At 37.6% G+C, this 14,362-nt stretch overlaps 1 protein-coding gene across 1 annotated transcript in view; it reads right to left on the bottom strand.

Moving 5' to 3' along the window:
- Positions 1-14,362, bottom strand: part of LOC135071684 (AP-1 complex subunit gamma-1) — a 38,622-nt gene that overhangs the window by 20,733 nt on the left and 3,527 nt on the right. The window contains exons 3-6 of the mRNA XM_063965462.1: positions 12,841-12,997; positions 10,257-10,445; positions 5,145-5,383; positions 1,785-1,861 (exon numbers count right to left, since the gene is read on the bottom strand). Of these exons, the coding sequence (XP_063821532.1) occupies positions 1,785-1,861; positions 5,145-5,383; positions 10,257-10,445; positions 12,841-12,997 (662 nt within the window). The remainder of the gene's footprint in view (positions 1-1,784; positions 1,862-5,144; positions 5,384-10,256; positions 10,446-12,840; positions 12,998-14,362) is intronic.

Here is a 14,362-nt window from a genome sequence, read left to right as displayed (position 1 = left end):
TTTATGTGTAACATTCAACTATTGCAAAATATTATGCAAGGAAGAATTTATAATTATTAGTGGCACATTTATACAAGAAGTAGCTGTAAAATTGTAATAGTCATTCATACTTTTAATTTGGACTGTTACGAGTTGTATCCAGAAGTATTTACTTATTTATATACTTCTACGTTTACTTGATAACATTGTTTCACGAAGTATGTTTATTGTAATCAGTAAACGTCATACGTAAATTCCTTTTACTCTAAGATACTTTTCAATGAAGTCGATGTTTTTATATTGCATCTTGCTTATTTATAATGTCCACCTGTATACCTAGCTTATCTTGGAGAAAACTCTACAGAATACTTTTAGCTTAAGACTTTTATATTGTATCTTGCTTATAATGTTCACTTGTCTATACCTATTTTATCTTCTAGATAACTAGCAGATAAAGTGTAACGTAAAGGCCAGCTTGCCCGCTGATTTGATCGTAAACCCGCCTTAATTGGCAGTCGTCTAACAGGGCGAGAGTAACGACCGGTTTGTCCGATCGGGTCTGTTATCGGTAGATCTTAGGGCCGGTTCAGACTGTGTTGGGACGACAATTTTACCGGAGGACGATAAATATGTCGGATGCTATAATATGTAACTACCGTATAACTAATTTTGGGGCGTTTTTAAGATGTTGATGCCATTTGCTAGAGAATCAATGGTTCACATAGCAAATAGCAAAATATTTACCTTTTTGAAATGATCAAGATTTTTCGCTTCCTAGTTTTTATGGAACTCAATATAACTATTTGTTGTTACTAGAACGAGCGACTACATAAAATCGTCGGTTATAGCGACCAATTTATTGGAAGTTTGGCCAGGTTATTTGACATCTTTTTTTGTCTTGCATCTTACTCTCCACCTATCGTTTTTGCTCTGAAACCACTGAAAGTGTGTCAGTAGTACGATTTTAGGTGTGAACACTATCTGTTAGTGTATCTGTCGACAGTCGTTCGATGACAAAATTGTCGGCTCAACATAATGTGAACCAGCACTTATTTCGATCTCACCTCGTTAAGTTATGCATGTGTACATGAGTCGTGTTTGGTTTGACATGTCGCAAGGCACTGGAATGGCATCATCGATAGTTTTTTGCCATGTCTTTGGCAAAAAACCGTCAAAAGTAAAAAAGTAAATCCTATTTCAAAGTCTTAAGATATATCTTGTTAATAAGAACAGTTATTTAGTAACTAGATCTGGTTTAGGCAAGTTTTAATAAACAGCTGATACGCGTTGGTGAAAGAAGCCTCATAAAATTATTAAAAATTATAATAATGTTTGTGTAACTAATAAATTAGTATATCATAAATTAATCATGTCGGTACCAGATTGCTTGGCGCCATAAACGTTTTGCTCTAATTTATAATTGCATATTCAGCAATTTAAAAGTATAATGAGTTACAATTTTGTGAAGGCTTGCTTGATCAGGTTAACGAACTCGTATTTATGAATCATGTATGCTCATGTTGAAGTTTTCGTTACTTTAACATACCACGCAAAATGTGAATGAATAACGAATACGACATTTTCAAAAGTGAATAATATTCATTTTGTTCTCAATGAACTTGTAACTAACATTGAAATGACCAACGACGTGTGTTTTAGAAAAATGACGCGCATCAAAACGATAACATTTTTATCTTTGGCAAACATTTGTACGATTCGCAGACGCGCGCGCACAGCCTAAACGCTAGCAAACAAAACGAGCTCTATACAGTGGTGATATGGCACAGTTTTGGTTGACAACTTACCTTTTTGAAGTGGTTGAGTGTGTCTGGGCTGTTTTCACACATCTCGGTGATGAGCGTAACGCCAGTGATAAGAACACCTGCGAGGAAATACGAAAATGTTAGTTACATGTGTTTTATGGCCGATTTGAGTACTGGACTAATAAGGCCGCTGTGGTTACAGGTTCGATTCCCATTGGGGGCAAACGTTGTATGATATGGCAGGAGTTTTCAGCCATGTAAATTGTGTTGTATGTAGTTGGACCTATCACATAATGGGTTTATTTACTTGGCAATTTCAACAAATAAAATTCCGTTGTAAAGCCTAAAACCAAATGCCACGGGTTATCAGATCATAATAATAAGCTAGCAATAATTATAAATGCATTAATGCAGCTAATTAACAACTTCAGATTGTTTTCAACTGCTAATGAAGGATTTAGAAGTGTGATTTTTTTTTGTGTATGAACAACTTTAAAGGATCTAAAAATTAGATCAAATATTCTTGAATCTAGAAAAAGTCACGTGGCATTTTGTAACCCAGTTTTTCGTAATTATGTCGGTGTCAGAATCAATACTGTCCACTTGCTTAGTAGTTGAGGGGAAATGTCAAGGAGAACCAATCAGGGGCACTGAAGTGATAAGGTGACAACTAGGTGTCAGCAAACAAGGTTACAGGTATAAGCTTAGTAAAAAGTTTGAAAGGCAGTTGAATTTCCACCTACAAACGTTTCACTTTTGCCAAATTCATGCATATGTGAAAGATCATAGTTTCTTGAAAATCCGTCCCACATTAGTTTTTGCGTGAGTTTGAACATCCAAATATCGATACAAACGTTCGTATTAATAATATTAGTGTAAAGTCAACAGCACAACAGACTAAACAGTTCTATTGTAAAACTAGCTTTTGCCCGCGGCTTCACCCGCGTGACATTTAGCTTGTCACAGATCGTCATAAATTATAGTCTGTATGTTATTCTGGGTTATAAAGAATAATACTGTAAAGTTTCATCAAAATCCGTTCAGTAGTTTTTGCATGAAAGAGTAACTAACAAACATCCATCCAGATATCCAAACTTTCGCATTTTTATAATATTAGTAGGATAGCATTTATTACAGCTACATAAGAAGCTTCTACGTTTAGCTTGATTTGTTCGTACTTTGTTTGTATACTCTTGTCTGTTCTCTCTGTTACTTCCACTTAGCGAACAACGCGTTTGTTTCGTGCAAATGTAGGCTTTTAGGCCTCAGCCTCGAGTTTAGCGGGCAGCGGGGCGGGAGCGGCGGCGGCGCGGGAGCGGCAGGATCTTATGCATAAAATCAAATAGACCGGTTCTCGAAAACAGCGGCGCGGGAGCGGGCAACGAGCGGGCAGCGGCGAGGGAGCGGGCAACGAGCGGGCAGCGCACTCCTTCTTTTGCCCACAATAAATCGAGCGTTAGGAATAAATTTGAATCGAAATAAAATTGTCGCCGTTGTTCAAACATTTCGCTTGCGAATAAAAACAAATATCTCGACAACACAATCCCGAACACAACATTTCGCCGCTAAAGCGCCGCGCGAGCTGCCCGCTTGTTTCGAGAACGGGTCTGCGTTTCCCGCGCCGCCGCCGCTCCCGCCCCGCTGCCCGCTAAACTTGAGGCTGAGGCCTTACGGGCTGATTTATAGACCAGACGTTAAACTAAATTGGGGTATATTAGCACCTGTAAGGAGATACGGGCCGGTAAATGCCCGGGCAACTCTGCAGTCATTATACAAATAAATATCGTAAGCCCTGTAGTAACACAGTTTTTCAGTACGGAGAGAATATCGCTCAACCCGTAGTAAGCCCAGAACAGACGGTGAAACGCAACTGCAACGAAACTGCAACTTTCTGATGATTCTAATGAATGAAACTGAAACTGAAAGTTTCAAACTGGTCGCGTCATGTGTGGTCTCTCAACGGACGCTATGGCAAAAACTTAGATGCAACTCAAAAGTAACTAGCAGTTGCAGTTTCGTTGCAGTTGCGTTTCACCGTCTGTTCTGGGCCTTACTTATGCTTAGGTATTTATTTATATATTTATTTAAGACGTACAAAACAGGTTACAGCCAAAATATGATTTACAAATTTTAATACACTGTGATTTTATGGACTAGGTTGTTACCCTTAGTATGTACATACTACATCAAAAAACTAAACAGCAGACGTTATTGCAAATTTATGTATTGCGTAGATTTAATTATTTAGCACCTTATTGTGAGACTGCTGTTTTACTTTATGACGTAATAGATGTCTTATCAATCTAGAAACAAACTTTATGAATAGAAACATAACTATATCCTAGAAGTTTCTGTAGAATTTCAAAATGGCTACCAAGGGCAGCCACAGCAAAAAACTTTAGGCTGTTGAAATAATTATTACCAAGCTAGGGTGACGTCAACAAATTTTCTTTGACAACGAAAACGAAGGCGAAACTATAGTGAGTGTTACGTAAGTTTCCACCGACAGAATCATTAATTCATTACTCATGATACAGAAAAACATATTCCAGAATTACAGCAAAAACTCTTTCCAGTTCTCAAAATACTTAAATTCTTATCTCCAAGTCCTATTCTCGGGGAATCCCCTCATCCATTGTTAATGATACACCTGATCGCCGATGTCATTGATTTTCTATTGTTTGCGTTCACAAATGATGGATGGTACTAATTGATTGATTGACTGGCTGACTCCAGTGTTTGTATTGTGTATCAATGTTGACAATAGTTACTTGCCACACTGATCTACTGAGTCATAAGAGACGGTATATAGAAAATTAGATAGCAAGTTTTGTATTGTAATTTTGAGTTTACATAAATGTATTGAAAAACTAAGTGCAGTTTAGCCACAAACACAATAAACAGATACTGAAAAGCTAAAGAAAATTAACGTTCATAACTCCGGGTATACACGCTCGTGTTCAATCGCAGTTTTGCACTAACATTTGCCTGCTGCGGGCTTTGATCCTACAACCACCAGGTTTATACACGAATCACAGACCTTTGTAAATATAATGATAGTAGTAGTAGAATAACCCGTGGTCCTATTGCTCAATCTGACCTGAGAGAACTATGAAAAATATGAGTATAGGTACGGTCAGCAACGAAAGTCCATGAACACATCCAAATTTTCAAAACACCTGCACACTATAAAGGTTCATATGTAACTGAAGACTGTTATACATTTTGTTTTTAGCTATATTCAGTAACTTAAATGTACATTTCATGTGTCTAGAATCTTTTGTAAAGTTATTTTGTTCGGCAACTTTCGTTGCTGACTGTACCACCGACAATCTAAAATACCCGTGATACTACCAGTTGAACTAAGCAGATACTGACTTACGGATATCGTCTATGACTTACCATGGTTCTTCTCCGTCAGCAGACTTCTCGTAGCCGGTAAGAACATCTCCATTAGATCCGGCACCCTCCTGATGATGCGGAAGGCGCACAAGGCTGCCTTCTTCTTGATGTAAGCGTTTGGAGACTTGATCAGTCTCTCTACTTCGGATGCGAGGTCTCGCGCCATTTCTGGTGACGCAATGGCGCCTAGCGTGCATAACGCTAGACCCACTACGAATTGAGTGTTGCTGTTGAGGTCACTGTGGACAAACACACATTTTAAGACGTGAAAAATATGATTGACTCAGGAGAATTGAACCTACGAAAGGGCAGCGCAGGATGGGTCAATTTCCAATTCTTGGCATTCTTTGTGTGGACGTTTTTCGGTTGAAACGAAAGAACGAACCCATTATGTTTTACTTAAGGTGGGTTATAGTCTAGACTAGCTAGAGCAGGGGTGGCCAACTTGATTAGACATAAGATCTACTACTACGATCCCTGGGCATCTACCACTTACATACTTCTTGAAATCTTAAATGAAACAGCATAGTTTAGTACACAATCATGTAGTATTTTTTGCCTTGCCACGATCGAATGGACTAATAGTCGCGATCGACCGGTTGGCTACCCCTGAGCTAGAGCATTATACTCGTAACAAACGTTCTAAGGTGTTCTGGTGTCAGTGTCAGTGTCGTGACCTTTTCACGAACCACAGTGTTTTAGAAACCCTCAAAATCGGACATGATTAAGTTAATGCCATAAGTCGATAGCGTCTTATGTTTCAATCACAAGAGTGAAACTCACGTGTGCTCATTTTACTTGGTTTTTGAGAAAAAAATTGTGAAAGTTGGCCGTTTTTAAAATTCCTAAAAATGAAAAAAAATTTTTTTTTTATAATTAAGAGGGTTTGTAAACTTGTGATAAAGCTGATTCAATTGATCATTAAAAGACGCATGTATTGTACTTTATTTCATTTCTACAAGTCAAGTAGTTTCAGAGATTTTAATTATTTTTCATTATTTAGACTTTATTTTTTTTCTTCCATCCTAAATGGAATCCGCAATTTTATTTCATACTGAACAATACTTTGGTATAGCCTCTATGTAGAAATATTTTTATCTTTCGTGGATCGTGTCTTGTACCAGAGATGTATGAATTTTTATTTTTTTTTATTTTCGCCTATACAATTTTTTATAGCAATGTTTCATCTACGCATTGAAATATAATCTGACGTTAACTATACTCCGATGAAGGGTTGTGTGTGGCACGGGAAGGGGTCCACACTCGTAGGGCGATTGCTAAAACCCATTTAGCAAATTAAATTGAAAAGAATACCTTTCTCTAAAGCAGTACTTTCATTACTTCAACCTTGCCAACACGAACACCAAGACACCGAAGATACTGAGATACCGAACACAGTACAGAGGATGAAAAGTCCATAATAATATAAACGACACAATGTATTTGGCACGGGAGACACGTATTTTTGACGACGAAGTCCCCTTGTAATTATTCTTTAAAACGCCTTGTCATATTCCAATGCGTCGATGAAACATTGCTATAAAAAAATGTATAGGCGAAAATAAAAAAAAAGAAATTCATACATCTCTGGTACAAGACACGATCCACGAAAGATAAAAACATTTCTATATAGAGGCTATACCAAAGTATTGTACAGTATGAAATAAAATTGCGGATTCCATTTAGGATGGAAGAAAAAAAATAAAGTCTAAATAATGAAAAATAATTAAAATCTCTGGAACTACTTGACTTGTAGAAATGAAATAAAGTACAATACATGCGTCTTTTAATGATCAATTGAATCAGCTTTATCACAAGTTTACAAACCCTTTTAATTATTAAAAAAATTTTTTTTTTTCATTTTTAGGAATTTTAAAAACGGCCAACTTTCACAATTTTTTTCTCAAAAACCAAGTAAAATGAGCACACGTGAGTTTCACTCTTGTGATTGAAACATAAGACGCTATCGACTCATGGCATTAACTTAATCATGTCCGATTTTGAGGGTTTCTAAAACACTGTGCGAACGAAACCTGTATTTATCGTTACTTTACTAACTCTCAGACCCCCAGGTCTCCCCGGACCTCAGGTCAAGAAACACTGCTCTAGTCTATTTTTCTATACTTTCTTTCTAGTCTCTCTCTACTCACCTTCAAGAAAGCACTCTTACAAATAAATGTTCATTATTTATGAACAAAAGTAACATAATACATTAGCTTAATAACAGATTGGTACGGTTAAAGTAATTACGCGGACGAGTGGCCGAAGGTAAGTCAAGGTGCCCGCGGTTTTTGGACAATCGATATTAGGGGATGGAATTACACCAGACTGCTAGCTCGGGTCAACGACCTAGATTGGCTGTATGCATTGTTAGACAGCAGTGGAATATTTTAACAGCTCTGAAGTGAGCTATAGCGTTAGCAGTTTGAGTTAGATTGCCGTTTTTCTAATGAATTTTCAATTGGAGTCGTCATACACATTTGAGCATATTATAAGTCTAGGGCTTAACAGAATCAGTGCCAGGTAATGGAGCGGCACGGGAGGGTGGTATTAACATATTATGACGTGACAGAACATACAAATCTGAAAGAAACTTGAAGTCTCACTGACGTTTGATGTCTCAAATACACCCTCGTCCCGTGCCGCCCCAATATCTCAGGCGCTGATAACTGAGTAGTTAAGCGCTACACACACCTATAAAAAATTTTACTAGATAAGTTAATGTAACATAATCATAGCTATTAAACACACGGTCGTACAATTAACTTGGCTCTCGTAGCTAGAGCGTCTTTCTATACTTATATGCTACGTGTGCGCTAGCTAATTGAATTTCACTCCAGAATTTCATCCGCTTCGTACCTAAACTAATATAAGTTGAGCTAAGCACGTTAGATCAATTCGCAGTGATTTAGTAATTATCTATGGTAAAGAATCAAAAAGTCACACCTGAGTGATGCTTCTAATTTTGTGGGATTACTTTTTTTAAATTGCATTAGTATTTCTAAGTTTCCGTTACGTGACGTCATAAGCAATTGACAAAGTTACTCTGAATTATGTAATTTAATTATATGTAAGAGCACCTTAACGCATAGCAGCTATTACCGGCCCGTACATACGCCCATGTTTTTATCGCTTAATTTATGTAAACACATACCCGTGTTTGGTTAACATTTGCAGTAACTAGTTCTGCAGGCAAGTTGATGTAATAACTCAAATTGCGATAGGCGTGTATTTTTTGTAAATATTTTGAGTCAATTCTAGTGTTTATGATAAATATTAATTCAGTAATAAAATATAAACCACATTGGTAAACGAAATCTACGATATCTAGACCGTCAACAATAATAAAAAATCAAACGGTTATGTTCTACAAAATTTGGTAAAGCCGTCAAATATCAACTTCGGAACTTGATAGCGAATATAATGGCATCTCAAATACAACAAAATGCTAAAAATAAAAACATTCCCCGCTTTTCAGCAATCTAATAAAATGTTAGAGACATTCAATTTCGCACGTAATCTCTGGAAATGGTTATTATAACGAAACACTGTCACTACAGTGCCTCGTTGGTATTCAGTACGACGACATCGAGTGAACTATCGCAGAGTTATGTAACTTTCAGCTGAAAGTGTGCATGTAAAACTAGGTGACTTTATTGAAATGCCACAAGCTGTGTGCAAATTAAATAATCTTTGAGCAAATATGTATGTTTTAAAAGGATTAACAGCAAATCAAATCGTGCAGTTTTCAGTAAACTCGCTTCTATTAAAAATGCGTAAGCCCTGTTAAACTCGGTCTGCTCTCCTCAGTATTATTTTTTCTTCAATTTTTGTTTTAATAACTTTTGCGGTTACAACATTTCTTGTCTCTTGAGCCGCCATATAGGTGTCTGTCATGATTCAATCGGACCGAAACGTGCGCACCGGAGCACGGAATCACATTCTTTTCAGATAATCAGGTTGTTGCAATGTACTAAAAGAAAATTAAATAAGGCACAATAAAAACGGCAATTCGTGTGTCCTATCTGAGAATTGAACCTAGGCTCTCGTATTGCGTTGATCAACGATCCCGGGGATTTTCTCGATCTGGATTTTTTATTGTAATATTCAATGATAGAACTACGTCGGCTGAGGCTAACATAATTTATAATTTGACACCATCAATTTACTGATGTAGTTGGTTAGCGCCTCGCGGCGTTGGTCTTACAACGTATTTCATTATTTATTCACAAAAAACACGAAGGGACTCCCAAATAAGATCGTCCACTTATTAATTCAAAGGAACGACCTTTTTCTGAGTATCCATTACCAAATCTGCGATCAAAGTAAACCCCATTTTAATCTAAAAGTCAACGCCCCCTAAAATTCACGAAATAAAACACAGCAAGCTTTGATATTTTTTCAGGTGGGCAGGTAATTAGTTTTTTTCCGCAAAATTCTTAAAAGCCAAATATTTATAAATCATTTACGGCATTTTAGACTTTTTCACGATGAAATTGCTCAATGAAGACAGTTGCGTTGCAACCTTGATGTAACCGTACCTAATGTAACAAAGTTGTCACGATTCACAGTAAACTACATTTTTAGTGCTAGTACTTTTACATAGGGATCTTCTAAATTCACTGTGTATTTAGAAGAGTTGGGGGAGGCCTTTGTCCACCAGTGGACGTCATTTGGCTGAAACGAACGAACGATAAGAGCTACTTATTCAGTTCGTGTAGTGTCCGTGAACCGTGGACTCAGTGGACGGGCAATGATATCCAAGCACTCCGGTTACCTTGATAGGCTACTCATTTCTACTGGCTATTGGTAAAGACCTTTACTAGACAGTTTGCGTCTTGCTCCTGAACTACGGACTAGCGACGAGCTTCAGACTGGTATCCTGCATATAATAAATGTGTGTAACATTTAGGGCTACTCACTTCTTCAGGCTGTTAGTGATGAGCAGGTGCACATCTTGACGTTCATCCAGCAGCAGCATGGCGCCCAGGTATCCCACTCGCTTGTCGGTGAACCGTGGACTAGCGACGTGTTCCAGACTGGTATCCTCCAGCATCTAGTACCTAATACTTAGGATTGACGTGTGTAATAATTAGGACTACGATTACTCACTTCTTCAGGCTGTTGGTGATGAGTAGGTGCACATCTTGGCGTTCATCCAACAGCAGCATGGCGCCCAGGTATCCCACTCGCTTGTCGGTGAACCGTGGACTGGCGATCAGTTTCAAACACTCCAGCTGCCCAAAGTGGGCCGGGTAGCCCAGCATGTGGATGTATAACAGCTTCGCGATGTTCCGGCATCTGGAGAAAGGGGATAACGTTAGTCTTTTGTTTTTTCTTTTCTATGGAATAAGTGAAATGTTAGTGTTTTGTTTTCTTTCGTCCTTGACACGAGCGAAACGTTAGTGTAGTGTTTTGTTTTCTCTTTCTATCGGAGACCTAAAGGCACGTATAAACTTGACTCGTTAAGACCTAGCTGCGTGGTTATAGACTAAACTTCGCGATACACTCAGGAATGATCCTGAGTGTGTCTTTTCGCAAAGTTTAGTCTATTAATATTAGTTACTATGAAGTAAGGACGTGTTTTAATGTTCTTTACATAGTCACAAAAAACTAAATAATTTGGATTGGATTAAGAATAGAAGTTTTCCAGTAATTATGACAATGTATGGCCAAACTTCTTTAACATATCAGAAAATGGTGTTTTATGCATAGCACACAGCCTGTTTAGGCATTTTATAAGATACTACCATACAAATAAGCCCTACCTATACCTATAACCATGGTCTTTTTTTAGAACTAAAGATAATTATTGCTTTAGTAACGGATAAAATATATCACACATGCATCACACAGTTGCGCGTAGTAAACAAATGAACTAGCAGAACCTATTGTTATTTGTGACGCACCTACAGCAAATGTTTTGATTGTTTCATCTCATTTGAATTATCAATATGAATGGCCACGTTGATTCAATGACACGTGAACATCGAACTGTGTTAACTTAATACTCGAATAAATTACTACTAATTAGTAGACAGATCGATTTGAGTAAGTAGTAAAGTAAACATTACTATTTTTAAAGTTCAACGATTTCGTACGTTGAAAGAGGTTTAATATTAAAAATGAGACCGAGAAAAGAACATCTTTAGTAGTAAAACAAAGAGCAAAGGTAATGTAGGTGTATTTCACGCCTACGCGCCGCGCAGACAATGGAAGGTAGGGCCCCAGCCGACTGAAAAGTTGCTTTGTGTTCTTAGATAGACATAAAATAGCTTTATGAGCTGACCATTTGTACAGTAACATTGTTATGTTGCTATTCATAAGGATAACTAGCGGGAAAAGTAGCACTTAATCAAGAGTGCTCATGGATTATGAACCACAGCGTCCCCAAAATTGTATAATTATGCTATGACGAAGGCACCCGTTTTAATCATGTTACAGGATAACTATAAGGTAACTGTAAAGCTTCAACTAGCAGATCATGGTGCGATCCATATCTGTGGTGCGAGCATAGGCTAATGACAGTTCGCGTTAACTGTCATGGGTCGCGCGACCTGTCATTAGCCTGTGATCGCGCCGGCGGTGGCGATCTGCACGCGTTGGTGTGGTTGTTGCATTAGGTACTTGAAATTCATTAAAGAAAGCTAAAGCCTATGCCATAGCTTATGCGCAATATACATTCTAATTTAGAATGTTTCGAAAAGGAGAAAGATTTTTGCCATTTTGAAAATTTTGTAAAAATACGGTGAAGGCGTGAAATTAATTTGTAATTTAATAGATATGTGGCGTAGTAATAACAGATGGCCTTTAGCATGTAATACTGTTGCGGGCTTAATGCGGTTATATTAGCCTTCAGACAGAACGATTTCTAATGTAACTTGAGTGCCTATATGTACGACAAACTATTTGTGTTTAAATAAAGTGATGCAGTTCAAAGTTTTCTTTATCTACGTTCGTTTAAACAGCTGAATAAATTTTTATGATAAGTAAGGTATACAAAAAACCTACTTCAGTAAGTTAATTTATTATATCACTTACGGCAAGCCTGTTCAAGTATTTACATCTAAAACAGCGATTTCCACCAGCACCAGCAAGTCCTATCTATTATTATCTTTTATAAGATTGAGTGGGTGTGTACGCGTAGGTACGTGGGCGTTCGTTCGTATTCTTGTCTGGTTATTATTGATATTTTTTCTCAGGGGTTTTTAAATTAAGGGTTATACGTCAGTCACAGCCTTACAGGCTCGAATCTATTTCTGAGAGGAGTTTCGTAGGTACTTTAGTTCGAGTGACATTTCCTCGATGATTTATTACATCGACGGGCTACCTCGAAGGATTACTGCGGCGGGTCTTTGCGTCAACGGCTCATTACCTTGACAGGTTAAGACCTCGAACGGACCATCGAGGTATAAAACATGGAGGAAACGTCAAACGAACTGAAGTTCGGATTCTGAAAACACGGTCAGGTCACGGCCTTTATTCAGTATTTAGACACTTATACACGTCCCAAATATAGCTTGCCCTACCACCACTCCTGGACAATACATGGGCTGGTGCCGAGAAGAAGTGGCCGAAGAAACTCAGTCACCTTTATAGATTCGAGGGTGACGCTGGTCGCTGTGAACTGATCACCCTTGGGAAAAAATACCAAATCCCTGAATATTCGTAGTTGTTCACAATCACAAGTACCAACCTCCAAACGCTGTCCTCTTCCCTGAAGGTGGACCTGATATACGCGCACTCCTTGTTGACCACGCTTCGCTCTTCGGCCGCGGTCCTGGCGGCCCTGATCTGACGGATGAGGTCCCGCAGCCGAGTGGGAGTGGGCATCCGCACTGAAACCGGCGCGACTATTACGGACGACACACACACATAAAGCGGGGATCAGTGCATTTGATTAGGTGCTCTTATGGACTAAGCATGAAATTGTATCGTGGAAATGTCTTATTTACAAAACAAATGGGTAAGTGTCGGTTTGTAGCGTTTTAACGCCTAATAGATTTAGGTTCTTCAGAATGATCGGATTCAATTGAGTTTGGAGGAACTAGGCATTATGAACTTTGGTAATTTGGTAACAGATTAGACTTGGGACAAGAACACAGGGTACCATCTGGCAAAAAAAAACTGGAAGAGATGAAAAATGTTATATGTAATTTTTACAGGGAACCCATAATTTCTAATAATCCGTGCTTCTTCTGTGTGATCGAAATTAGCGCGGGAAATACCGTGGGCAGAAGTTATTTTGGAGCAAGTGAACCATATTATAAATCAAATATGGGTCATTCCATCGTTTCGGGTGTTACGTTCGTACACACATATTCAACAATTTCATGTATTTTGAAATAGTATTTTAATAATGTTAGTGCCTTAATCTGTCCGTTTTTAGTTGTTTCATCTAAATAATAAAGTTTGTACAGCTTAGAATGTAGGATAACGAAAATATAAGTCGAAAAGTGTGCGTTTCGGGGCGTTACGAGATTTTGCCTCTATGTTCTGACTGTTGCTGCATTTACTCGAAATTTAGCGAATTTTCTTAAGGAATCATACCTAAAACTTACAGGACTTCTAAAGTATGAAATTTACAAACCATGTAACATACAATCAATGTTAAATAAAACCTTTTACTATTTTTTTATAAATTTTTTCTTTGTTTCGGGTGTTACAATGGTTTTGTTTCGGGTGTTACGAGTACGAAAATTCAAAGCGTTTTATCGATAAAATCGGTGTTTTATTAGTCTGTAGGTACTACAAAATAAGGAGTACAACAAATTAACACAAATGGAGCGAATTCTGGTTTGAAATTACGAAGCAGCTTTTTTTCAAAAATATACAAAGTTCAAGTTTAATTTTTCCTCAGAATATAGCTTTTTCTATTGTTTTTGGCTTGAAATAGCATTACTTTAATTTTTAATTACGATATTTATTGGAAATGTCAAACATCGACACTTTTTGGCAATACCTTAATTTTAGTGTTAAGTCGACATTTCAAAAAAGTCTTAAATTGAGAAATATGACTCCTTTTCCGATGCCAGCGCTAGTGGGAGGTCAAAGGACCCTCACAGTAATACTTTTTCACTTCTCCAAGCAATATACACACAATATCGACATATAAATAAAAATGTAATACCCGAAACGTTTCGGGTGTTACAGTTTTTAATCAAGAAAGAAACATACTAAATTAGTATCATGCTCAGATATTAGTTAGTATTTGAAAT

This window comes from Ostrinia nubilalis, chromosome 5, assembly GCF_963855985.1.
Source record: "Ostrinia nubilalis chromosome 5, ilOstNubi1.1, whole genome shotgun sequence".
NCBI lineage: Eukaryota > Metazoa > Arthropoda > Insecta > Lepidoptera > Crambidae > Ostrinia > Ostrinia nubilalis.
Note: the sequence above shows the minus strand (reverse complement) of the source record. Positions and strands in the feature narration are given on the sequence as shown.